This window comes from Balaenoptera acutorostrata, chromosome 13, assembly GCF_949987535.1.
Source record: "Balaenoptera acutorostrata chromosome 13, mBalAcu1.1, whole genome shotgun sequence".
Lineage (NCBI taxonomy): Eukaryota > Metazoa > Chordata > Mammalia > Artiodactyla > Balaenopteridae > Balaenoptera > Balaenoptera acutorostrata.
Window position 1 is genome coordinate 67,446,481 of NC_080076.1, and position 27,122 is coordinate 67,473,602.

The window sequence follows — 27,122 nt, forward strand, 5'->3', positions numbered from 1 at the left end:
GCCTTTTCCTGGCACGGAGGACAAGCTCCAGGACGGGCCTGGGCCAAGGGCCCCCAGGAGCCAGGGACAGGTGCCCCCAGGCCACACCCCTGCCTTCCTCCCAACGGGTGGGTCCGGGCAGCCATGTGTGGAGCCCCAGCAAGTGTCCAGGGGTGGCCTGGAGAAGGCCCAGCCCGTGTCTGGTTTCCCCGGCTCCGTGGTGGTGTGTGTGGAGGGCTGCAGCTCACCGCACGTGCTTTCTGAAGGTCCCCTCCCCACCTCGACCCTGAATCAGGCGTGGCGCAGCCTCTTCTTCAATCTTGGACTGGAAGATACACAGCTGGAGAATGGGGCTTCGGGGGGTGGGGGCACTGCCCTGGCTGAGAGGCCTGGGGAGGTTGGAGGGGTCAGGGCAGGGCCACAGGGGCTCTGGGAGGGGAGGGCTCGGCCCCCACAGCCGTCCATCTGCTGGGCTGTCCCCACCTCTTGAAGCCCCAGGCTGACCGTCCAGCCAAGGGGTCCAGATTCTGCCGGAGCGCTCGGTCCCATGGACCAGGCCAGCCTGGGTGCACGCCAGGCGGGATCCCAGCTGTGGGGAGGGAGCAGCCTCTTTAGTAGCCTGAGGGCTCCCCACCCTTCCTGGGGTCTGCTGCGGCGTACACGCAGGCCCCGTCCTGGGACACGGCCTGGACCACGTTCAGGAAAACGGGCCTCTCGGTCTGGTTCTGGCCCCGGTACTGGAGCCCCTTCTTCACCTCCTGGAGAGCAGAGAAGGCTGGTCATGGAGGGGCTGGGACCCGGGCAGGGAGCTGAGGACCCTGGCCGAGGAGGCAGGACTGGCAGGGGCGGTCTGGGAGAGGACAGAGGGGCGCTGGATGCAGCCTCGTCTGCAGGCATGGAGTCTACAGCCTCCCACTCCAAAGGCCCCAGAGGAGAAGCCTGGACTCCAGGGGATATGACAGGAGGACATCGCCCGAACGAGAAGGAAGCTGAGATGCAGGTTCACTTCTGTCCTGGATCAAGGACACCAGGGGCCTCAATGTGATAAGCAAGGAGTCCAAGGGCTTCTGTGGAGAAGGTAGCTTTCAAGGTTTTGAGGACCTTGAAAGCAAAGTCTTCTAGAAGGCAGAGCTTGGGCCCTTTGGAGTCCCAGGTCACCCATACGTAAGAAGGGCCCAACTTAACATCTGGCTCCTGCCCTGGACAGGAGGAATGGCCCTGATGCCAGCATTGTTCGTGGCTTAGGACCTGCCATCTCAACACCAGCATGAGAAGACGGGGGTCCAAGACTCTCCAGGGCCCCGCTGGTGGAGGAGTCAGCTGGAGGCTTCTGAACACCCATGAGTCCAAGGACATGGACCCCAGGCCACAGGCACCAACGGTCCCCAAGGGTGAGGCACTCCGAGCACAGGCTGTAAAGGCTCATGTCTGAGACGGTGAGTGTGTGGAATTGGAGGGCATCAGGGCCTAGGTGTTGGTGTCTGAGGGCCTGAGTACATTGCTTCGGGGCCTGGTCCCCACACTTGCCAGTCTGTGACCCTTCACACAAATCCTGGCACGTGGAGACCTGTGTTACTCGGGCCCCACATTCCCACTTAAGGCCAAGGACCCCCGCCCACCAGGGCCCTCGGTTCCAGGTGCCCTGCAGTCCCCAGAACCAGGGCCTCCAGGACCTGAGCCACGGGTATGGTGAGGTCTCCAGGCGCTATGGCCTTGGGTGTATCTCTGCCTGACACGCTAATTACCTAGTGTCCTTAGGTTGGAAGGCACAGGCAGGACCTGTGGTCCTCGGAGACTGTTCCTTAGGGTCATAGTGGCCAAACTCCAAAGCCCTGAGGAACAATGACCCTCCTGGCCTCAGGCCTGGGCCTTGACTCTGAGGGCCCTTGGAGACTCAAGGTCTCCACCCAGCACCTCAGATGTTCTCCATGGGAGGCCCTGACCCGTGTGGCCAACACTCTAACTTCCAGGGAGCTGAGGGCCGTGGGCTCAGGGTTCTCTGGATTCCAGGCTGTCAGGTCCAAATTCTCAGAGTTGAGGTCCTTGGAGAATGGTGTTCACAGAGTAAAGACCTTCAGTCAAGGTCAAGGAGAAGGGCCTAAGAGGAGGAGTCCTGGGAGAGCGTCAAGTCCTCCTGCCACAGGGAGGACCCTGCACAGGGAGGGAGGGAGGCTGGGAGGGAGGGCCTCGGACTCTGAGAGTTTGGGCCTGACGGGCTGAGGTCCTTAGTCTCCAGGCCCAAAGACTAAGGTTCTCAGGACTACACACCCCCTTGTACTCAAGGCCCCTTACTCTGTGGTCCTCAGAATTCCAAGGGCCCTGGGAGGCGGCCTTGAGACCAGAGAAGCTCATAACAGGAAAAGCAGCTTTGATGACCTTGAACCCCAGCTGCTTGAATGGACCCTGGGCATGAAGTTTGGAGCCTTGAAAAGCCGCTTGTCTTTTAAAGTGGGTCCTAGTGAGGGCATCTGCCAGCCCAGAGACCTTCCAAGGAGACCAGCCATCTGCCCAGGCGGAGGGGAGGGGCTGGGAGTCCCACAAGAGAATTTAGCTCCTGGGCCTGCTTGTGTGGGGATCCAAGAACCCAGTGCCCTGGAGGGAAATCCCTCTGCAGACTCCCAGGAATAATAGACTCCTTTACAAATAAACCCGCAGATAAAAGCTGCAGGTCACACAAGGAAGCAGATCACCATGAGGGAGAGTCTGAGAGGCCGCAGCCGGGGAGAGTAGCTTCCGGAGAGAATGGCCCAGAAAGAGCAGGGACCAAGGTGCAGGGGAGCTCGTTCTGGGAGTCATGTGAACAACACCCTGTCCCCTGCCGTGGAGACTAGCTGCCTGTTGCCTCTCCCATGGAGCTTCTCAACTCCTGGTGGCCCCCAAAGCCGAAGTGCACCGGGCACACTCAAAAGCTGAGGCCTCATCAGGGGCTCTGAAGGCAAGCACTGAGGCGTCCGCCTAGCGGTGGCTTGGCCCACGGCCTCACCTGGCTGAAGCTGGGCTCGTATTCTACCCGGCCCTTGCCGTCCACGTGCAGGATGGGGGCCGCAATGGCAGCTTGCAGGTCAAGGCCCAGCCACAGCTTGTTCATGATGGCCTGATGGGGTAGAGAAGGATGCAGGCAGGGAGGGAGGGAGGGGCACCAGCCACCCTCCCCAACCCCTCCCAGGACAGCAGGACAACAGGGCCGCCCAGCGAGGGTACATTCCATCCAGGAGCCCCCAGACTCACCTGGGCCACAGCAGAGATGATGAGCTCCCCGCCAGCCCCGCCAATCACCAGCTTCGACCCCTGGGCTGCGTTGACCAAGATGGAGGGGACCATGGATGACGGGGGCCGCTCGCCTGGAACTGGAGGCCGGACGGGTATCAGTGCAGCCTCGCTTCCGAGCCAGCGCCCCCCGGGGCCGCCCCCTCCATCCCTGTCTCTGTGCTGGGCCTGCCCGGCCTTCCTGCCTTCCCTCCTCTCGCCCCGGGGCACTGTGCTCACCGGGAGGGGGGGTGACTCCGGAGCCCCGCGGGTGCCTCCAGCACAGGTCCAGGAGCTCGTTGTTGAGGAGGATGCCCGTGCGTGGTGAGTACACCATGGCTCCAAACCTGTGGACAGAGGCAGAGCTGGGCGTGGGCCATGGGCTCCCGACACACACGGGCTGCGCCCCAGCCCTCCAGAAGCCCCTCGTTTTAGCAGCTGCCCTCCAGCATCCTGGAACTGCTCTTCCCTCCCTGTCCCTGCCCCCAAAGATCCACCCTGCCCCCCACCACGGCATCCTTCTGGTTGTAAGGCCCGTCCTCATCCTGGCTCAGGGCCACCCCATCAGCAGCCTTTTCGGCCAGAGGTGTCAGGGTGTAGGACCCTTTTGACACAGGAGAGGGAAAAACAAGGTACCACTCGATGGACACAGCCAGGGAGGTGCTGGGAGGCCAGGCTGGGGGTGAAGGGCTCAGGTCTAGGGACTGGAGTGGGGCTTGCCCGCCTGCCCCTGGCCCCACGTACGGCGTATTGATGGTGCTGGTGGCGGACACAGCACTGCCATCCTCCCCCAGCACGGACACGTGGGCCGTGCCCATCCTGTGGCTCCAGGTCCCGGCCAGGCTGTAGTGGCTGAGCTGGTGGTCACCCCGGCTGTCGATCTGCTGGTGGATATGCTGGGCCAGAGCCTCCCCCAGCAGGTCCTGGGAGGCGTTCTGGGGTGGGCAGACAGGTGACGGGGTCAGTGAGAGGCCAGGTGGGGTCACAGAACAGAAGGTCCCCTAAGGGTGTCAGAGACGCAGCGCCACCACTGCCCTCCCGTACCTGCCTCTCCAGGGCTCCCTTCAGTACCCAGACTGCTCCACCCTCCCTGCTCTGGGCCACTGCCAGGCCATCCTGTTCTAGAACCAACCGTGTACACATTCCTCCAGCCTCACCCGCCAGGCTCTCAGGGTCTGTGGACGGAGCACCCGTTGGCCTGAACCTCCCTTCATGCTGAGCCCTCGGGCAGGGAAGGGGGCTCTCCACCAGCTCAGGGCACCTCACCTGGACCTCCGGGTGGCTTCGAGGGTCCCACAGCCGCCACCTCTGCCCCCTAGCAAACTTGAGCGTCTCCACGAGGTGATGGTACAAGTTCACCCTCCCCTCGGGCCTGGCCACCGACTCCGCGGAAAAGTTGAACCCTGGGGAGGGGGTGGGCGCAGGTGGGGGTCATCCTGTGTAGTGGGTTGAGAAAGATTTGTCCATGTCCTAATTCGCAGAACCTTCGAATACTACCTTATATGGAAAAAGAGTGAATATTACCTTGTATGGCAAATGTGTGATTAAATTAAGGATCTTGAGAGGAACGGATTATCCTGGATTATCCGGGTGGGCGCTAAATGTAACCACATATATCCTTATAAAACAGACACAGAGAAGAGGGAGGCTGTGTGACCACGGAAGCTGAAATTGCAGGGATGCAGCCACAAGCCTAGGAATGCCGGCAGCCGCCAGAAGCTGGAAGAGGCAAAGAACAGATTCTCCCCCAGGCCCCCCGGAAGGAATGTGGCCCTGCAGGCACCCTGATTTTGAACTTCTGGCCTCCAGAACTATGAGAGAATAAATTTCTGTTGTCTGAGCCACCAGGTTTTGGTAATTTGTGATACTTTGTTACGGCAGCCACAGGCAACATCAGGCAGCCCGCAACCCCCCTGCAGGCTGCAATAGGCTGGGCCTCAGCGCTAGCTGCACACACTGGACCGGCAGCTCACCACCTGCAGAGCCACTGCACCTGTGCCCTGGGCCGGGGTCACCTGGGGGCACTTAGTGGGTAGGTGACGGCAGACCCTTCAGCAGAGCCCAGGCGTGGGCCACACCGGAGGCCAGCTCTAGAACACACCGTCCTGGCCCACTCAGCCCCGTCTGCAGCGTCTGAGGAGGGGGCTGAGCTGGAGGAGGCAGTGGCTACCCAGAGCCTGGCTGGGCCTGGAATTCAGTTCACGGGCACCGGACCCCCGGGCTCCTGGGGGCCTCACCTTTGAGCACGTTGAGGACAAAGCTGAGAATCGCGCCCCCTGCAGGCGGTGGCGGTGAGTACAGGGTGTAGTTCCCCAGGGGCACCTCCAGGGCATCCACCACCTCAGGCCGGAATGATGCCAGGTCCTGCGGGGTCAACTGGCTGCCTGGGGTGAGACAGAGGACTCCATGTACAGACGGGGAAACAAGGTGCAGAGTGTCAGCCAGGGACCCCAGTTCACACAGTGGGGCCCCCCTCGTTCCCTAGCCTTCCAGGCCCAGAGGGGTGGTGCTGGGCCTGTGGGCAGTGGCCTCAGGGCTGGGGGATGGGTGGACAGAGGCCAGGGACGGGCAGGTCGGAGGGGAGAGTGGGAGAAGGTGGGGGAGGCATGCTGGCCTCTGAGAGACTGAGGGTGGCCGACTCCAGGCCCAGGAGCACCCCCGCAGCCACCGATGGCTCCCGTCTTGTGGCCCTAACCCTCGGGGCCCTGCTCCTCGGGGGCTTTGACTGCAAGGTCCCTGAGACCAGCAGAGGGCAGGACTGGGGCAACGGCCTCTCCAAGCCCTGGGAGCAGCTGGCCCCCTCTCGGAGGGGAGGGGAGGGGAGGGGAGGACTGGACCCACCCTCAGCCCTGGCGCCCAGACCCCTCTTTCTCTGGTGGAACGGGCCTGTGGGGCCTTACGTACTGACCTTCCTTGGCAACGTCCTCCAGCAGTATCTGGCCCAGCCTCCCTGTGTAGAGGGCCTCTGCGCCTTCCGCAGCCACGGTCTCCAGGGTGGCGGCCAGCGCGGGCCACGGGAGTGGGTCGTGAGGACTCAGGGGTTCCGTCCCATTGAAGAAGAGCTGCCTGGGGGGTGGGGGGCGGCCTCAGGGTGAGGCCAGGTCCTGGAGGGCAGCCACACTTCTGCAGGGACCCTACAGGGAGGGAGTCCTGGTCCGGGATCCTGAGGGGCTGCAGTGGACATGGGGGCAGATTCTCCAGGATTGGGTGGGGCTGACACCCCTCATGTCTCTCATCACCCAGGCCCAGGGAGGACACGCCCCACCCCCCCACCCCCCGCCAAGCCGGCGTCCACCCAGGGCCTGACACCCGGTGCTCCTCCTGGTCAGTGGGCTGGCCAGGTGGGCGAGTGGGGCAGCCAAAGCCCTCCTGCCAGCCCAGAGAGAGTGGGGGGGGGGGAGGGCAGGGCCCAAATCTGCGCCCTGGGAGCCCCATCACTTTGGCATAAACTCTCTCTGGCCTGAGCCCTCTGATGAGGTTCTGCCACGTGGAACCGGAGGTCTCTGAGCTGAGACAGTGACATACTGGCCATCCAGGGCCCGGGCCCCCAGAAGGTTGATCCACTGGCTTGAGGAGGGGCTGGGCTGAGGAGGGGCCCTGGGCCCCCATCGGAGCTCACCTCAGGGATGATGCGTGCAGGGAAGGGCGCAGGTAGCTGCTGTGCAGGAAGCGGCTCAGGACGCGGGGCACGCGGAGGCCCCCCCGGAGCAGTGCGATGGTGGGCCCGAAGAGCTGCGCCCAGGGCAGGCGGCCGTGGCGGCGGTGCGCCTCAGCGTAGCCGCGGAGCTCCCCAGGCACCCCGATCCACTGGGCACCTGCATGGCACAGGTGTCACGCCCCTGCCCCTGGGCCGCCCCCCTTAGCCCCTGGGGGCTCTCCATCACTCCACACTTGGCTGCCTGGCCCCCCAGCCGTGGCAGCCAGAGCGAGCCTTCTGGAGCCCACTTGGGACCACGGCCCTCCCCACTCACACCCCTGTGCCTCCCCATTGCCCTCTGCACAAAGTCCATGGCCAGGCCTGTGGCGCCCAGAAAAACTGGCCCCATCCCCGCCCACCACCCCCAGCCCCCCAACCCGTCTCCACTGAACTCTCTGGGCCTTCGGCTGAGGTGGTCCCTCTGCTTGGATCGTCCCTCCCAACTCAGAGAGCCCTCCCCCGGGAAAACCCGGGGAGTCAGGACCTCCGCAAGGGCTCCCCATCCCCAGCTGCCACCCCTCAGTGCCAGGGTGGTTCAGCCATCCATGAGGGGCGCTGCCCCTTCAGGGTGGGGGGTTCTGGTCAGCCCCAGTGGTCTGGTGGGGTGGGAGCGGGTGGCCCCTCTAGGGCCTCACCTGTGCCCAGAGGCTGGGCCTGCTTGCACTGGTCCAGCAGACCCGGGACGTGGCTGGCAGGTACCGTCTCCCTGGCGTTGATGACCTCCACCTTCCCTGGAGTTGGGCAAGGCGTGTGGGGTGTCAAGGGCACCCCGGTGGCTGCTAGGCCTCACTGCACACCAACGGTCCCCCTCAGACAGCCCCGGCCCTGCTCTGGGCCTCAGTTTCTCTCTCTGTACCATGAACTGGCCTCTGTGCTAACACTTGGTTTCAGCTTTGCAGAGGTTGGGGGGCACCAAGAGACCCAGGAAGGGGCATGGGTGGACAGGGCAGGTCGGCCATACACTCAGGTGGTCTACAAGCACCTCACTGTTAGCACCCGTGGACGAGCCCATCCTCCCCACGGGGGTCCCGTATGGACTCACCTGTGGATGCATTGTAGATAGTGAAGATGACCCCTCCACCCAGGCCCATGCTCTGGGGGTTGACAACCCCGGTGCAGACCAGAGCCGCGATGGTGGCATCCACGGGTGAGCCGTGCTGCTGGAGGATGGCTCTAGGGAACATGGCACAGAGTAAGTGGCCTGGCTCCCCTGCCCCGGCCTCCCGACCTGGGCTGCTCTGCTAGCATTCACTGGGGAATGGGGACAGGTGGGTGGCCTGCCTGCTGCCACCAAACCGCACTGGGCTGCCCCCTCAAGTCCAGCCACTCACAGGTGTACAGCACTCTACAGATTGCAAATTGTGATGCCATTTACACTGCCCCTGGCTGTATATAAGGTGCATCTCAGTTTACAAAGTGCTCCAGCTGCCATTACTTGCTAGGTCCTCCCAGCAGCAGTGGCTCATTTACAACAGGCAGAAGCAGGCCCGGGCCAGCCCCTCCGTCCCTCCCGGCAGCGCTGGGAGCCCAGCCTGGCGGATGCCACTCCTCATCTCACTGGGGACACACTGGCCCAACCCCTTCAAGACTGGACTTTTTCAAGTGACCCCGGGATCCTGTGCTGCCATCAGGGCTTAGGACTTGGGCTGATGGGTTCCACAGCCCCTCCCAGGGCCCCACGGTCTGTGGGAATGCTCTCAGGCCTCAGTCTCCCCATCTGTCCATGGGCAGTGAGGTGTGAACCCTTCAGCTCCTAGGTGCTGGTCAGACTGGCCTGTGCCGAGGAAATGCCCATCTCCCTGGGGCACAGCCCTGCACAGCTCACTGGGGGCTGCCTCTTCCCTCACAGCCAGGAATCCTCCCCAGCACCTCAAGGTCACAGATGGGAAACCAAGGTCCAAAGAGGGGCTGGGCCTGGGTCCCCTTCCCCCACCACTGACCCCAGCACCTTCCCAGCTCAGGCACGCGGATCCGAGCGCTCCATGCTGGGCTCACCCCTCCCCGGAGCCACATATCCCTGCTCTGGGCCCACATGCGGGCACACATGGGCGCCACATGGACACAGGTAATCTTGGAATGGGAAAGAGGGCACGAAGCCAGAAGTATGAAAGAACTAAGATTCTACATCCAGGCACAGAGAAACACACATTTTAATTAGAATAAAACACCATAAACAAAGAAAAAAGACAAACTGGAAAAAACAAATTTAAATTCCCATCACAAAGGCCGCATCTCACTTGACCTCGGAAGTGCTTTCCGCACTAGGCTTTCAGGACCCCCACCTACCACGCTCCGGTTTTCCTCCCACCACCCCAACCTCAGGATGTTGGAGGCCCCAGGCTCAGTCCTTGGTCCTGGTGCATCTATGTCCTCCCCCAGATGAGTTGATCCAGGCTCAGGGCTTAAAATGCAACCTCTGTGCTGATGACCCCCAAATTTGATCTCCCCTAAACTCCAGGAACTTATCCCCAGCCATCCACAGGCTACCTCCCCTAGGCATCTAAGAGGTATTTCACTCTAAACATGACCTAAACTTCACTTTTTCCTTCCCTCCCACCTCTGCCCCCAAACCGCTCCTTTCTTAGTCATCACGATCCTAGAAAAGGACACAACCATTCACCCTCAGGCCATAAACCTCAGAGTCGTCCTTGATTGGTCACTTTCTTTCATCCCCATATCCAACGGCCAATCCTGCCTGTTAGTTATACCTCCAAAATACACTTAGATTCCAATCCTTTCTCATCACCTCCTCCACCACACCACCACCCTGGTCTAAGCCACCAGCATCTCTCACCTGGGTTACTGTAACAGTCTCCTATCTGGTCCCCTGCAGCTGCCTTGCTCCATAGGTTTTAAAAAAAATAATCTGTTAACATGTAAAGCAGACATCCTAGTAATGAAAGACTAAACAATTCAGACCAAACTTCCACAGACAACTAGAAAAGCCAGACAAATAGAAAACATCTGCTCAAGGGCATCAGAAGCAGGAGAGAAATACAGGCCTCTGAGTGAGAGGAGCCTGGCTTTTGGAGCCGCTTTTCCCCTCCAGACGATTGCCAGTCCTGGAAGAGGAGGCTGAACGGCCAAGCAGGGCTTCTGACATCCTCCAGTGCCTGGGGCTGGGTGTGCTGGGGGACCACACCTGGGGACAGGACCACACCTGGGGACGGGTCCTCACTCCGAGTAACAGTCAACTAGATACAGAGCAGCTCTTACAAGCACGGCAGCCCAGCTTCAGACGATCTCAGCCACTCAAACTGGATTAAGGCCATCCCAGAATGTTGATATCCTAGGCCTCAAATTATTATTTTTTTAATAGATCTTTATTGGAGTATAATTGCTTCACAATTACTGTGTTAGTTTCTGTTGCACAACAAAGCAAATCAGCCATATGCATACACATGTCCCCACATCCCCTCCCTCTTGAGCCTCCCTTCCATCCTCCCTATCCCACCCCTCTAGGTCATCGCAGAGCACGCAGCCGATCTCCCTGTGCTATGCTGCTGCTTCCCACCAGCCAACTATTTTACATTCAGTAGTGTATACATGTTGATGCTACTCTCACTTCCCCCAGCTTCACCCTCCCACCCCACGTCCTCAAGTCCATTCTCTGTGTCTACCTCTTTATTCCTGCCCTGCAACTAGGTTCATCAGTACCATTTTTTTTTTTTTTTTTTTAGATTCCATATATATGCGTTAGCATACGGTATTTGTTTTTCTGACTTACTTCACTCTGTAAGACAGACTCTAGGTCCATCCACCTCACTACAAATAACTCAATTTCATTTCTTTTTATGGCTGAGTAATATTCCATTGTATATATGTGCCACATCTTCTTTATCCATTCATCTGTCGATGGACATCTAGGTTGGTTCCATGTCCTGGCTATTGTAAATAGTGCTGCAATGAACATTGTGGTGCATGTCTTTTTGAATTATGGTTTTCTCAGGGTATATGCCCAGTAGTGGGATTGCTGGGTCATATGGTAGTACTATTTTTAGTTTTTTAATGAACCTCCATACTGTTTTGCATAGTGGTTGTATCAACTTACATTCCCACCAACAGTGCAGGAGGGTTCCCTTTTCACCACACCCTTTCCAGCATCTATTGTTTGTAGATTTTTTGATAATGGCCATTCTGACCGGCATGAGGTGATACCTCATTGTAGTTTTGATTTGCATTTCTCTAATAATTAGTGACGTTGAGCATCTTTTCATGTGTCTCTTGGCCATCTGTATGTCTTCCTTGGTGAAATGTCTATTTAGGTCTTCCGTCCATTTTTTAACTGGATTGTTTGTTTTTTTGATATTGAGCTCCATGAGCTGTTTGTATATTTTGGAGATTAATCCTTTGTCTGTTGTTTCATTTGCAAATATTTTCTCCCATTCTGAGGGTTGTCTTTTTGTCTTATTTATGATTTCCTTTGCTGTGCAAAAGATTTTAAGTTTAATTAAGTTCCATTTGTTTATTTTTGTTTTTATTTCCATTACTCTAGGAGGTGGGTCAAAAAAGATCTTGCTGTGGTTTATGTCAAAGAGTGTTTTTCCTATGTTTTCCTCTAAGAGTTTTATAGTGTCTGGTCTTACATTTAAGTCTTTAATCCATTTGGAGTTTATTTTTGTGTATGCTGTTAGGTAGTGTTCTAATTTCATTCTTTTACATGTAGTTGTCCAGTTTTCCCAGCACCACTTATTGAAGAGGCTGTCTTTTCTCCATTGTATGTTCTTGCCTCCTTTGTCATAAATTAGGTGCCCATATGTGCGTGGGTTTATCTCTGGGCATTCTATACTGTACCATTGATCTATATTTTTGGTTTTGTGCCAGTACCATACTGTCTTGATTACTGTAGCTTTGTGGTATGGTTTGAAGTCGGGACGCCTGATTCCTCCAACTCTGTTTTTCTTTCTCAAGATTGCTTTGGCTATTCGGGGTCTTTTGTGTTTCCATATGAATTGTAAGATTTTTTGTTCTAATTCTGTGAAGAATGCCATTGGTAGTTTGATAGGGATTGCATTGAATCTGTAGATTACTTTGGGTAGTATAGTCATTTTCACAATATTGATTCTTCCAATCCAAGAACATGGTATATTTCTCCATCTGTTTATGTCATCTTTGATTTCTTTCATCAGTGTTTTATAGTTTTGTGAGTACAAGTCTTTCACCTCCTTAGGCAGGTTTATTCCTGGGTATTACATATATTTTTTTGCAAAGGTAAATGGGAGTTTCCTTAATTTCTCTTCCTGATTTTTCATTGTTGGTGTATAGGAACGCCAGAGATTTCTGTGCATATAGGCCTCAAATTATTTCTAAAAAATTTTAACAATCTTTATACACGTTCACTAGTGCTCAATTAAAAAGGACTAAGCCCTCTTTCCAGCCAGTGCCGAGCGATGGGCATCTCTCAGGACAACTGGCACAAGCACCATAAGACCTAGAGCAAAAGGAAGCCCTACAACCAGAAGCGGAAGTGTGAGCTGGGATGCCCCACTGCCAACACCAAGACTGGTCCCCGCCACAGACACACAGTCCGCATGTGGGGAGACAACAAGAAGTACGGGGCCTTGAGGCTGGACGTGGGGAACTTCTCCTGGGGCTCGGCGTGCTGTACACACAAGACAAGGATTACTGATATTGTCTACAATACATCCAATGATGAACCGGTCCATACCAAGACCCTGGTGCAGAACTGCATCATGCTCACCAACAACACATGGTATGCCCCACTATGCCCTGCCCCTGGGCCGCAAGAAGGGGCCAAGCTGACTCCTGAGGAGGAAGAGACTTTAAACAAAAAACAATCAAAGAAAATTCAGAAGAAATATGAAGAAAGGAAGAAGAACACCCAAATCAGCCGTCTTCTAGAGCAGGGGTCCCCAGCGGTCTGCAACCTATTAGGAACCGGGCCGCACAGCAGGAGATGAGTGAGCAAAGCTTCATCTGCTGCTCCCCATCACTCACATTACTGCCTGAAAATCGCTTGTATTACAGCCTGAACCATCTCCCCACCACCACCACCCCGGTCCGCGGAAAAATTGTCTTCCACGAAACCAGTTCCTGGTGCCAAAAAACTTGGGGACCACTGTTCTAGAAGAGCAGTTCTAGCAGGGCAAGCGTCTTGCATGCATCACTTCAAGACCAGGCCAGTGTGGTCAAGCAGATGGCTTTGTGCTCGAGGACAAGGAGCTGGAATTCTATCTGAGGAATACCAAGGCCCCGAAAAGCAAATAAATCCTCCTCCCTCCTATCTTATCTCATGTAAAAAAGGTGTTTATTGTTATAAAAAAAACGACCAGGCAAACAAGGAAGGAAGACAGCACAAAGCCCAAGAGAAAGCATAGATAATGAAGGAAAAGACCATAGGATCTCCAGATTATGAAGGGTCAGACCTCAGACTTTGAATAACTATATGCAAGGAAATAAAAGACAAGATTAAGAATTTCATCAGAGAACTGGCAACTATAAAACATGAAATTAGGAGCTCAATGCTAACAGGAGATTACCAACAGTTTAAACACAAATTTTAAAAAAAGATTAATTCAATACAAAATATCCAAATTTAACTACAGAGAGAAAAAAGGATAGAATAAATAGAAAATAGATTGAGACATAGGGGAATAAAATACGTAACCAACAAGGACCTACTGTAGAGCACAGGGAACTATACTCAATATTTTGCAATAACCTATAAGGGAAAAGAATCTGAAAAAGAACATATAACAGAATCACTGTGTTGTATACCTGAAACTAACATGACATTGTAAATCAACTATACTTCAATTAAAAAAAAAAGGAGAGAGAGACACATAGGGGATAAAATTATAAAAAAAATATATCATACAAACACTAACCAAGAAAGCTTGTATAACTATATTAATTTCAAACAAAGTAGACTTTTAAAAGAAAATATTATTAGAGATAATGAGGGACATGTTATTATTATAAAAACCTCAATTCAACAAGAAGATATGAAAATATAAATGTATATGCACTTAACAGTTTTAAAATATATGAAGCAAAAATTGGCAGAATGAAAAGAAGAATTAGACAAACATCACAGTGGGAGACGAACACACTTCTCTCAGTAACTGATAGAATAATAAGAAAAAAAATCTTCTACAGTGAGGCTGTAGAAGATTTGAAGGACATCATAATAATAAACTGACTGAACTGACATATACAGAACACTGCGCTCAACAGCAGTGTTGCAGACACATTCTTTCCCAGAATGCACAGAATATTTTTAAAAATTGATCGTTTTCTGGACCTTAAAGTAAGTCTCAACAAGTTCACAGAAATTAATTAGAAAATCCTCATATATTTGGAAATCAAGACAAACACTACTAAATAACCCATGAAACAAAGAAGACGGTACAATGGAAATTAGAGAATATTTTGAACCAAGTGTAATGAAAATATCGTACATCAAAAGCAGTAGGATTGGGCTTCCCTTGTGGTGCAGTGGTTAAGAATATGCCTACCGGGACTTCCCTGGTGGCGCAGTGGTTAAGAATCCACCTGCCAATGCAGGGGACATGGATTCGAGCCCTAGTCTGGGAAGATCCCACATGCCGCGGAGCAACTAAGCTGTGCGCCACAACTACTGAGCCTGCACTCTAGAGCCCGTGAGCCACAACTACTGAGCCCACATGCCACAACTACTGAAGCCCGTGTGCCTAGAGCCCATGCTCCGCAACAGGAGAAGCCACTGAAATGAGATACCCGTGCACCGCAACGAAGAGTAGCCCCTGCTCGCCACAACTAGAGAAAGCCCACATGCATCAACGAAGACCTAATGCAGCCAAAAATAAATAAATAAGTTAATTAATTAATTAATTAATTTTTTAAAAAAAGAATCTACCTGCCAATGCAGGGGACATGGGTTCAAGCCCTGGTCTGGGAAGATCCCACATGCTGTGGAGCAACTAAGTCTGTGAGCCACAACTACTGAGCCTGCGCTCTAGAGCCCACGAGCCACAACTACTGAGCCCGCATGCCACAACTACGGAAGCCCGCGTGCCTACCGCCCGTGCTCTGCAACAAGCGAAGCCACCGCAATGAGAAGCCTGTGCACCACAACGAAGAGTAGCCCCCGCTCACTGCAACTAGAGAAAGCCCACGCGCAGCAACGAAGACCCAACGCAGCCAAAAAATAAATTAAATAAATAAATTTTTTAAAAAAAGCAGTAGGCTTATCAGCAATGGTGGGAAGGAAGGGAAGGGGAGACAGTGGGTCTGGAGAACTCCCAGACCACCCACTGGTTCTCACAGGGAAGCCTGGAAGACCAATTAACCCAAGAACCTTTGTGCAGATGAGTTTTACAGGTTGAGTTTTGCAGTCTCCAGCTTATGGGTGAGTGAAAGGTGGCCAAGGGAAGTTTGGAGGGTGCCGAGGAGTTCTGGGTCCTGAGAACTCTCCACATGGGGGATCCCATTCTCTCTCCAGAACAGAGCCCTGCACGGGGGGGAAGCCAGTGGGAGGAGAAGTCAGACTGAGCAGGACAGGAACGACAGGGGCAAAGGATAGTGAAGATGTAGATGTTTTCAAAAAGTTATGGAGGCAGGGAATTCCCTGGCAGTCCAGTGGTTGGGACTCTGCGTTTTCACTGTCAAGGGCCTGGGTTCAATCCCTGGTCAGGAAACTAAGATCCCACAAGCTGCGCAGTGCAGCCAAAAAAAAAAGTTGTGGAGGTGATCAGAGAAGACAAATACCAAAAAGTAGGAGGCCATATATATTTTTAAAATCATTTTGTGAAAACAACAAAAGGAACCAAGAGCCATGATGCTATAAAAACTATTCTGACTTACCTTCTAAACTCAAAGTACAGGAAAACTCATCTTCCTTAAACATGAACAATAAAAGGTATTGAAGCCACACCCGATACAGAGTTGATATAAGGAAAAAAGATAATAAAAATCAGAATAATGTCCCGTGGAGGCATGCCAGAAAGACAAGCCCACAGAGCAGATGTAAACTGCAACTTAATATTTTTAAGATGTGCTAAATAAATTAAAAGAATTATAGAAGCAATGAAAGAACAGTATACATTGGAATTAGAAAAACCTTAAAGTGAAGTGACTGGAGAAGCTGAAGACTTAAAAACCAAAATTATAGAACTCAGGAAAGAATGAAGCATAAAAGAAAAATTATCAGAAGTGAAGCCTAAACAAGGATAAACACAGAGCCAATACCTATAGAGATACATTAAAAGAAAGATAAGATGAAAAGGGGGAAATTTTTTTCAATCAAAAAGAAATGAAGAAGGACTTCCCTGGTGGTCCAGTGGTAAAGAATCTGCCTTACAATGCCAGGGGCACAGGTTCGATCCCTGGTCAGGGAACTAAGATACCACATGCCATGGGGCAACTAAGCCTGCGCACCACAACTACTGAGCTCACATGCCTCAACTAAAGAGCCTTTGTGCCACAAACTACAGAGCTCACGTGCCCTGGAGCCTGTGCACCACAACTAGAGAAGAGAAAACCCGCATACCACAACTAGAGAGAAGCCCACGTGCCGCAACAAAGAGCCCACACACTGCAACAAAAAGATCCCTCATGCCTCAACAAAGATCCCGCGTGCTGCAACTAAGATCCGACGCAGCCAAAAAATAAATTAAATAAATAAATAAATAAATAAATAAATAAATAAATCTTCTTAAAAAAAACGAAGAAAGAGATTTTAAAATACAGATATAAAGAAGATCAAACATACACTTAATAGGAGTCCCAAGGAGGAAAGCCAAATCTATGGAACATAATAAATAATAAAAACTACAATTCAAGGTAACTTTTCTGATTAAAAAAAAATTACTTGTCAAAAGCGCACTCCACTGCATAGGGAAATCAATTCAGAATAGCCAATATAGAGATGTATTCAAATTAACCTATTGGATATTAATAAAAATTAATAATTATTTGGGCATCTAGGTAAAAAGGACTAAGTCTCTTATAAGAGAAAGAAAATCAGATTGTCATCAGACTTTTCAACATCAATGCTTTATGCCAGAGACAGTGGAGTGTTATAATCAATACATTCAAGGAAAGAACATGTGAGCCAAGGATTTTATATCCAGCTAAACTGACCTTCACCTCCAGGGGCCACAGACTGTTATAAACATGCAAGAACTCAGTGAATATTTTCCCCATGAACCCTTCCTGAGAAATCTCATAAAAAAAAAAAAAACTTCAGACAACTCAAGTAACTGGAGAGACTTTGCCATAAGAAGTGGGACTAAGAATTAAATATATACTGACCAGTAGATCTAAGACTAAAAATGATGGTTATAACGGAAACAATATAGAGATGGAATGGCTATTGTTCTGAAAATGTAGGTACAGTAGTACAACCATTACAAAAATGGGGTAGGGATGTTGTTTTGAGGACATGGTTGTTGTCGTTCACTCATGGGCTAAATAACAGATATAATAGATTTAAAAAAAAAAAGACTCTGGCTTTACAGGCCCCCAGTACTGATAAAAGTAAATTTGCCTGTTTATTGCACATAAAATTGGATGTTATGGATGTGTTAATTGTGCCAATGGAAAATTTACTTTTGATGATTGTATGGACAGAAAATCCATCTGGTGGGAAGAGGGAAAATTAACTGAAAAAAGAAATGGGAGAAACAGCTAAAGCTATTATGGGTCGTGAGGTCTGTTGTGCGGATATAAGAGGAAGGTGGGGTGAGAATGGAAAGGATATATGAAAATAAAAGAAGCTCACTGCTTGACTGATAGGTATTAACTGACAGTAAAAGGATATCCCTTTAGACCCTATGCTGGGAGATGGGAAGAACAGGAGGAAGTTACCAGGTAGTTTCAGTATTACTCATAGTGGGGAACGGTATCAGTCAGGGTTCTCAGACAAACAGAACCAATAGAATATACATATAGGGAGAAATTTTTATTTTGAGGACTTGGCTCACGTTATTGTGGAGGCCGGCATGTTCGAAATCTGTAGGGCAGGCCAGCAGGTTATAAATTCAGGGGAAAGCTGATGGTGTAGTCTTGAGTCTGAAATCTGTGGGGCAGGCCAATAAGCTGGAAACCCAGGCAGGATTTCTATGTCCAAGTTTTGAGGTAGAATTCCTTCTTCTCTGGGGAACCTCAGGTTTTGCTCTTTATGCCTTCAACAGATTGGGTGTGGCCCACCCACATTATGGAGAGCAATCTGTCTTACAGTCAACTGATTGTAAATGTGTTTTGTTTTCGTTTTTGTTTTGGCCAAGCCGCACAGCTTGAGGGATCTTAGTTTCCTGACCAGGGATGGAACCCATGCCCCCTGCAGTGGAAGCACAGAGTCCACCAGGGAAGCACTGGACCACCAGGGAAGTCCCAACTGATTGTGAATGTTAATCACATCTACAAAATAACCTCATGGTCACGTGCAGACTAATATTTGACCAAACAACTGGGACTGAGCATCATAACCTAGTTGGTACATAAAATTAACCATCAGAGGAGCCAATAGAGAATATTGAAAGAGTAAGAACTATGAGGACCATATCGTATATATCTAATATTGTTATTATATTTACCATATAACATAATAAAGATATCAACATAGGGCTTCCCTGCTGGCGCAGTGGTTAGGAATCTGCCTGGCAATGCAGCGGACATGGGTTCAATCCCTGGCCTGGGAAGATCCCACATGCCACGGAGCAACTAAGCCCGTGCACCACAACTACTGAGCCTGTGCTCTAGAGCTTGCGAGCCACAACTACTGAGCCCGTGTGCCACAACTACTGAAGCCCATGCACCTAGAGCCCATGCTCTGCAACAGGAGAAGCCACCACAATGAGAAGCCCACGCACCACAACGAAGAGTAGCCCCCGCGATTAGAGAAAGCCCGTGCACAGCAACAAAGACCCAACGCAGACGTAAATAAATAAATAAATAGTATTAAAAAAGATACTAATATAATTATAACCATTATAACAAACATATAAACCTTTCTCAGTATCAAAAAGTATATCAGAAAGAGAAAATAAGGGATATATTTGATTATTTTGCAAAAAACAGAAATAATTTTAAAGAGAAAAAAGAAAAGAAAAAGATATATATATATATATCTATATACACACACATATGCATTTGAAAAAAGAGAAAAGAAACACAGGAAAAATAAATCCAAAACAAATGAAAACGATTTCCTCTAAAAGAGAGAATAGGAACAGAATAAAGGTCATATGGATGAGAGTGAGACTTTTGAGAATACCTTTTTATACAGTTCTGACTTGTATTCAGACAGAAAATTAAACAGAAAGGATGAAAAAGAAAACCCTAAAATTGAATTTTAATTGAAAAAAACTAAGCTAATAGTATATTGAACTGTTAACATAATCACACAGGAAAAAGAACTTAATTAACTGCCCATCTTTCATGGGATATATCTTAAGGACCAAAAAAACCTCTGCAAAGACATCTTGAATTTTCTCTAGCAGATTCATTGTTCATAGTGCATTGTTGAAGTAATTCTCAAACTTTTTTGTGAGTACCTGGGGATACAGCAAGTAAGTAAATATATGGACATTGTTGGGAACTTCTCTCATAGTTGCAGAGACAAGACGGGATGGAGAAAGATGCAGAAGACCCCATCATAGTGGATTTGAACTGGAGGTGTCAGAGATTTTACATTTTTTCTTGTTCTATGCACTGATACTACCTAGAAGCAATGGCATCCCAATAATAATGAACCCTCTTAGCATCCAGATTTTCATTTCTAAAATACCATTCTCTACCAATTCCTGATTTCAGGTTTGAGGGAATATACGAGTAGATCCTGGAACATTTTGTGTACAAGTCAAGAAAATTCTCTAAGACTGATGGATTTGTGTAAAAGAACATAGATGCTGGCTTAAAGGGGCTCTCACTGGTCAAATTTGTGACAATTTGAGCATCAGAAAGAGTAAAGTGATGGATTATAACATAGTGAACTAAAATAATCCATGAGTCAATAGTAATACTCAAGAATATCTGGGTTGGGGAAGGGGGATCCTTTTTATAGAAGAATGCCAGCCAATGAGTGGTGAAGAAATGACTAGTTTAGAAATCGCCTTTTTGCAAACACAAATGTATCTGTTGAGACGAGGATAAAAATAGATGCTAAAACATGGGGTAAATGTTGTTTGAGAAAAGGATATTCGCCGGGTCTCAAAGTATCAAACCGTACGTTACTAATTTAATAGGGAAATGGTACCCCGTACAACGGAGAGATCTGGAAGACACCAGCTTTATGAAGTGATCCAACTTGGCATCACAATGATGAGAGGGTCTCACATTGTGTTCCCTCTTGTGTGATACAATGGGAAGGCAAAATACCACCTATCTTATATTGTGTTTAACCTGAATCTGATCGTAAATAAATTATAAAAACAAACCAAGATTGTAAAGAAAGACTGATACAACCGAACGGACTTCTTTAATGTCACAGAATATCAACTTTTTTTTTTTTTTTTTAAAGCAGGGGATTGTTCTAGATTAAAGAAGACTAGAGAAACATGACAATCACTGGATACTGGATCTAAAAAGATAGATGGGGTGGGGGTGGGATGAATTGGGAGATTGGGATTGACATATAAACACTAATATGTATGAAATAGATAGATAACTAATAAGAACCTGCTGTATAAAAAAATAAAAATTCAGATAAAAAAATAAAAGTGAAAGAAAGAAAGAAAGAAAGGAAGGAAGGAAGGAAGGAAGGAAGGAAGAAAGAAAGTAAGAAAGAGAGAAAGAAAGAAAGAAAAAGGAAGAAAGAAAGATTGGGTCAATTGGAAAATTTTTGAATTGGACTAGGTATTAGATACTATAATTGTACCAAGGTTAAATTTCTTGAGTGTGATAATGGCATTAAGGTTATATAGGAGAATAATCTTATTCTTAATAGATACATGTTTGAAGTATTTAGGGATAAAGTGTCATGATAAATGCAACTTATTTTCCAAATATGTGGAAATATAGATATATGGAGAGAGAGAGAGCACGAGAAAGAGAGAGACAGAGAGAGAATGTGGCAAAATATGAACAACTGGTGAATCTAAGTGAAGTGTATATGGGTATTCTTTCCATTTTTCTGTGGGTGTAAAACTTTTTCAAAATAAAAATATGAACATTTAGGGGAAGAACAACAAAAAACTTGTGGAATACAGCTAAGCCAAACTTTGAGGGAAAATTATAGCTTTAAGTGCATGTACTAGAAAAGACTTTAAAGATCAATCATCTATGTATCCACCTTATAATTTGTTTTTCCCAAAATGTATCTCAAGATGAATATTTTTTAAAAAGCAACTTAAACTCAATGGAAGGAGGAGAAAAGAGTCAAGATAAAAGTAGAAACTAATGAAAGAGGAAATAAATGCATCATAAAGAAAATCAACAAAGTCAAAAGTTGATTCTTCCAAAATACAGTAAAATTGATAAAACCCTTATCAAGACTGATCAAGAATGATAAGAGAAAACGCTAGTTACCAATATCAAGAATGAAAAAGGGGCCTCATTACAGACTCTATGGACATTAAGAGGATAATAATGAGAGGACGTTATAAACAATTATATGTCAACCATGACAACTTGCACAAACTGGACAAATTCCTTGGAAAGAACTTACCAAAACTGACTCAAGAAAAAATAAAAACTTGAAAGTCTTATACTTGTTAAAGAAACAGAATCTGTTATTTAAAACCTTCACATGCACACAAAGAACTCAAGCTCAGAAGATTAACCAGTAAATTCTTCCAAACGTTTAAGGAGGAAATAACACCAATCTTAAGAACAAGAAACAACAACAACACAAAACCTATTCTTGCAGACTATGGAAAAGGAGAGGACATTTCCTAGCTCTTTTTATGAGGCCAGTGTAACCTTGATACCAACACCTGACAAGGACATGAGAAGAAAGGAAAATTACAGACCAGTACCTCTCATGAATATGAAGAAAAAAATCCTAAACAAAATATTAGCAAATCAAACTTAGGCATAAATAAAAATGATATTAAATCATGAACAAGCTGGGTTCCTTCCACGAATGCAAGGGTGGTTTAACATTTATTGCATTTTTTTTTTTTTTTGGCCGTGACACCCGCGGCATGTGAGATCTTAGTTCCCCAACCGGGGATCAAACCCACGTCCTCTGCATTGGAAGTGTGGAGCCTTAACCACTGAACCGCCAGGGAAGTCCCACTGCATTTTTTTAAAGGGAGAAAAATCATTTGATTGTCATGATAATGCAGAAAATGCATTTGATATACAATTTGACAGAAAGATGGGCAAAAGATTTTAACAGAAATTTCACAGATGAGGATACCCAGAATGACCAATAATCACTTCCAACCCCTCAGCATTAGGTGTGGAGTTATTTCTGTCTCCCCCCACTACGAAGGCAAGAGCCTTGACCATCTGGTTACCACTGTGACTCCAGGACAATGGCTGGCAGGTGGCTGGTGCTGCAGGTAGCCAAGCATCACACACCTTCACGCATCCACGACACCCGCCAACATGTACCACGAACACGCTCATGTCCACAGGCAGGATGGTACACGCTCGGGGCCACCTGGGCTGGGGTTCCTACTCACCAGGCACGTGCCTCTCCCTCCTTGAGCCTGGGTCTCCTCAGCTGTGAAGGGGCCAGTTGTGGCCAGCAGAGAGCCGCGGTGCAGAGCAGTCACACTTCTCTCACCTGCCTGTCCCCAAGGAGCTGGGAGGCTGCTGTCACATACACACTCGGACACGCACGCTCACACGTGTGTGTGCACGATGCCCAGGTATACAGGCTGTTTCCTCCTGAACCCCAGAGGGTTGGAAGTGCAGTAATTTCCTGGTGAGCCAACCGGGAGTCCAGAGAGCCGCTAGGGTCATAAGGGCTGGGAGGGGAGGAAGGGTGACATCACACCATAATCCTGTGAGCCTTCCCCACAGCAGGGTCCCCTGTTGAGATGCCGACCACATCCAGACCAAGCCACTGTTACAACAGGCCAGGGACACCTCCTCTGGGCCAGGCGTGCTCCGTGACAGAGGTGCCAACATGAGCCCCACTTCACAGGTGGGGAAACTGAGGCTTGTCCAGAGTCCCCTTTCTCCTCTGCACCGAGGGCATGACCCACAGGCCGACTCCTGAATGGGTCTGAAGCAGCTGACGAGACCCAACCTGCGGGGCCCAGCCCCCCCGCCCCGCCCTGACTCCAGGGCCCCACAGAACAAGCACCCTGGGCTCCCTGCCAGCCCCCTCTACAACTACTCACATGGCCACTGAAGCTCTGGCCTTTACGATCCAAGCCCAGGGGCTGGGCGGGCTGGAATCCTGGGCGGAGGATGGGGACCCTGGGAAGACCCCACCCTCCAACAACCCCGGAGAGATTCCCTCTCTGCAGGGGGCAGCAGAGCAGGACAGTCCCAGCTGGGCCCGCTCATGTTGTGACACCCAGCTGGTCCCTTCTGTGCAGGCCTAGTTTCCTCTACGTCAAGTGGAACTATGAACCCTCCACTCAGGATCCTGTGTGGCATTTCCGAGTGGTCACAGCAGACAGACATCACAAAGCCTAAAAATCACCACTAACCCTGAAGTCTCCCTAGAAGGCAAGCACTCACGTGGAGCCTCGGAACTCCCAGTTTGCACATGAGCCTAACACACTGGCATCACACAGGATGGGACGGGCCCTCATTGTCACCGTGCTTCTATTGTGTGTACACTAGGCTTGGAGCCGGTCCTCCCCCAGGGACTCTGGCTGCTGCAGGAGTCCCAGCCCCACTGAGAGAACCCAGCGCTCACAGGGTGGAAGGAGGTGGGGTCTAGGAGGCCCTTGCAGGATCTCCCCAGCCCTGCCAGATCGTGTGAGCCCCTGTCCCACAGCAGCTGTGGCAGCTCCAGGCTCTCTCCCACCCCTGGTTTCTTAGAACAAGAACAGGAAGTGGAGCGCCAAGGACATGAAACACTTGGGGGGAACCACATCTGCTCACCTCACCAGCGAGGGTTGCAGAGCAGAGACCCCAACCCCCGGCCCTCCAAAACCCCCAACAAAGACTTGGGGAGACACAACAGGCCCGGAACCCCCTCGCAAATCCGTGGAAGCAGCCCCCCACCCCTGGGGGCCGCGTCCCCATCAGTGGTCTCTGGGTCTGAAGCCCCGACTTGTTTGCATCTTTGCAAATATGGGCTCAGGGGGGCACAGCACCTCTGCAATTCTCCAGAGCATTGGGAGGGGTCATTCCCCTCCCGGCCCCTGGGAGCCCCCTGGGAAGACCAAGCAGTCTGCCCCCAACTTGTCCCTGTCATCCTAGAGTGAGCCCTGAGGGAGGGGACAAAGCACCCTGAGAAGAGCCTGAGGACCAGGCCAGAAGGGGGCAGGGCAGGGACAGACGAACAGACAGATGGAAGACGAAGGGAGGAAGGAATGAATGAAACCAAGGGAGAAAGCACGGAAGAGGGGTGACCCTGGGACGAAGGGAGCATGGATGCCATCTGCTCAGTGGTGCCCTGGGTGGGACTCAGACACACTGCCCCTTGGTCCAGGACAGTCCTCTTTGGTTCACAAAGCACTTCTGATCCTGACAATGGCCCTTGAGGCAGATATTCCGGGAAGCAGACTGAGCCGGCAGGGAGGGGGCTGCTAGCCCAGGCTCCCACAAGCCCAGAGTGGGGCAGGGGCCAGGAGGGGCGTCCTGCACATCCCGTCCTGGTAGGCAGCGGAAGCCTCCTGTGGGCTGGGCTTCCTGGAAGAGCGTTGGGAAACATCAGCTGGGGCCCCTCTCCACAGCCCCCCTGCCCCGGCCCACCAAACATCAAACAGTCACTATGCCTGCCACTGGCCTGGCTCCAGGCCTTGACACGCAGAGGGGAGGCCGTGGGGGACATGATGCCATCAGAGGCCAGTTTCCCAGGGCCAGGAGGGGAGCCTGGTCTTGGGCAGCACTGAGTGCACCCCGGCAGGCAGTCCTTACATATGGAGCCCCTGAACCCCCTCACCCATGCCCCCGGGGGAAGACCCCAGCCTTGGAAAACTGCCAGGGCTTCTCTGAAGGGGCCGGGACCAGACAAGCAACACTGCAGCAGTGCCCTTGCTGGGCCTCCCAAGCCCTGGAGCTGGGATCAGCCTCACATACCACCTCTGCTCTGCTCTGCTCTGCCCACACTGTTGCTACCCTAAACCCCTGTCTGTCTCATGTGCACACCTGCTACCTGGTCTGTGCAAGGGCCCTGGGGCTGCTTCCTTACTGGAGGCCAAACCCACACGACCCCCACAGGCCAGCACACACACACGTGTGCCTTCTCCACACTCTCGCCACTGGTCACAAAGTCTCCGGGAGGGGTCAGGGCCAAGGGCCACCCAGTTCCCACCCACCTCCTACTCACCGTCCAATGTCCGAGCAGATCTTAGAGTCCGCAGCAACCGCAGCATGGGCAAACGCCTGGGGGCCACAGTGGACGCGGTGCCAAGAGACGACCACGATAGGCACAATGATGGCCAGTGCCAGCCCCAGCCCCAGCAGCACCATGCTGATCGTGGCCCCGTGGCCCTGGGCCATGGCTCTGTGGCCCCGGGGGAGAGAGGAGGTAAGTGGGCACACAGACCAGTGGGCGGAGATATACAGAGAGACAGGTGGATGAATGGACAACAAGGTGAGCAGATGGACTCACAGATGATGGGACAGATGGACAGATAGACAGGAGCCAGAGACAAACAAATGGATTGACAGCCAGATGGCTGGACAGAGAAGGAAGGTCAGATGGACAAGTGGACAGAATCAGGATTACAGATGGATAGACAGACAGGTTTCCAGGCGAACAGCGGGCAGCCAGGCAGACCGGTGGGAATGTGGACGGGCGGCTGGCAGCAGGGCTGCTGCCTTCCTCCAGCGCCCGCCTCAGAGGCAGAGCTGGCCACCCGCCTGGACTTCCAGTTTTCAGCCCCTGTCTTGGCCCTGGCAAGACGCCAGGCAGCAGGGCGTCTATGGGGAGTTTTTCCTGCCAGAGAGGAGTCAGCAGCGGCCGTTAACTCCCTCACTGCTGTTCCCACCGCCTGTCCCCTGAAAGCCTTGGTACAATCACCCCTCCCACCGGCTGCCAATGCCCAGGGCTACCCTGTCCCGTCCTGTGTGTGTGAGGACTTGGTGCCTGCTTGGCTTCCCGGGGGAAGCTGGGGTGCAGGGCTCCCAGGACCCCATGGCTGCTCCCCGGTTCCCAGCAAAGCCAGGACAGCAGAGTGCAGGCCTGCCCAGGATCCTCCCCTGGATCAGGCTCAGTGGGGCAGGGGGCCAGGGCAGAACCCCAACTCACCTCCTCTTCATGGGGCCCCGCCCAGCCACAGCTCACCGCAGCATCCTCAGAGCCAGAGGACACTGGGGTTAAAGGGGACCAGAGGCAGACGGAGGGGGACCCAAGGCAATGTCAATCAGGACCCAAGTTCAACTCCCAGCTCAGCTGAAGCCAGGGCAGGGGGTGGCAAGGGGTGACCAGGGGTGACCAGGAGGGGTCTTGGCTTTCCTGTCTGCTCAGGGGAGGCGACTGGAACGCCAAATGCCCAGGACAAGACTTCTGTGTGGAGAATGCAGACAGGGCCTGCGTCCAGCCCTTGGCACACAGTGCCCACCGGACTGTCTACCCCTGGGGCCTGCTGTCCCGGAAATGCCACTGGGCCTCAGGGAGCGGGCTTCCCTTCCACCTGCATCTCTGCCCATCCCTGGTGGCGTGTCTGCTTCCCTCTTCCTGAGCTGACAGCGCCTCCTCTCCTGGGAGCACCGGCCTGCACCCTGCCCTGCCCAAGCCTCAGGGTGCCCAGCTAGGAGGTGGCTGGGAGAGTGGGGGCCCCCCGAGGTGCCCCCTTTGACCAGACTCAGCCAGGCACAGGGTGCAGGGGCTGGACTCCCACCCCCAGAGCCCCCCAGAGCCCCCACATTCTCCCAGCTTCCTTTCCAGCTGAGCTTTGCCCTCCCCAGGTCTCTTTACCCCTTCTGGCACAGCAGAGAAACTGAGGCACGTGCCCGCACAGCCACAGAGCCTGCCAGGCCCCCTGTCCGAAGCCCCTGCCAGCCTGAGCTGGAGGGGCTACTGGGGCACCTTTGGGGGGTGGGGAGGGCTGCGGGCACCTCCCACCACCCCCACTGGATCCCCAAACCACAGTGACATTGCTCAACCAGGAACCAGAGTGCATTCCTGGGCCAGGGCCAGCCCGGGAGGCGGAGGAAGCAGGGACAGAGAGGTCGGCGG

The 27,122-nt window shown here is 51.6% G+C and overlaps 1 protein-coding gene and 1 pseudogene across 7 annotated transcripts; one reads left to right on the forward strand and one right to left on the reverse strand.

Annotated features, from left to right (window-relative positions):
* Positions 1-572: 572 nt before the first annotated feature.
* GGT5 (gamma-glutamyltransferase 5) lies at positions 573-26,773 on the reverse strand. Of its 7 annotated transcripts, XM_057526655.1 has the most exons (13): positions 25,269-25,358; positions 22,495-22,782; positions 7,965-8,095; positions 7,558-7,653; positions 6,845-7,040; positions 6,134-6,291; positions 5,463-5,609; positions 4,492-4,628; positions 3,970-4,160; positions 3,466-3,572; positions 3,208-3,326; positions 2,963-3,073; positions 647-1,046 (listed from the first exon to the last, which is right to left on the reverse strand). In XM_057526655.1, exons 3-13 carry the CDS (start codon positions 8,011-8,013, stop codon positions 882-884), a joined length of 1,476 nt encoding a protein of 491 aa, XP_057382638.1. In that variant the 5' UTR covers positions 8,014-8,095; positions 22,495-22,782; positions 25,269-25,358; the 3' UTR covers positions 647-881. The 7 variants fall into 7 exon arrangements, with proteins under 7 accessions (XP_057382635.1, XP_057382640.1, XP_057382638.1 ...); XM_057526652.1 differs by lacking the exon at positions 22,495-22,782 and having other exon boundaries at positions 573-737; positions 25,269-26,773; XM_057526651.1 differs by lacking the exon at positions 22,495-22,782 and having other exon boundaries at positions 25,269-26,773.
* On the forward strand, positions 12,313-13,150 carry LOC114235773 (40S ribosomal protein S8-like; annotated as a pseudogene).
* Positions 26,774-27,122: the final 349 nt, after the last annotated feature.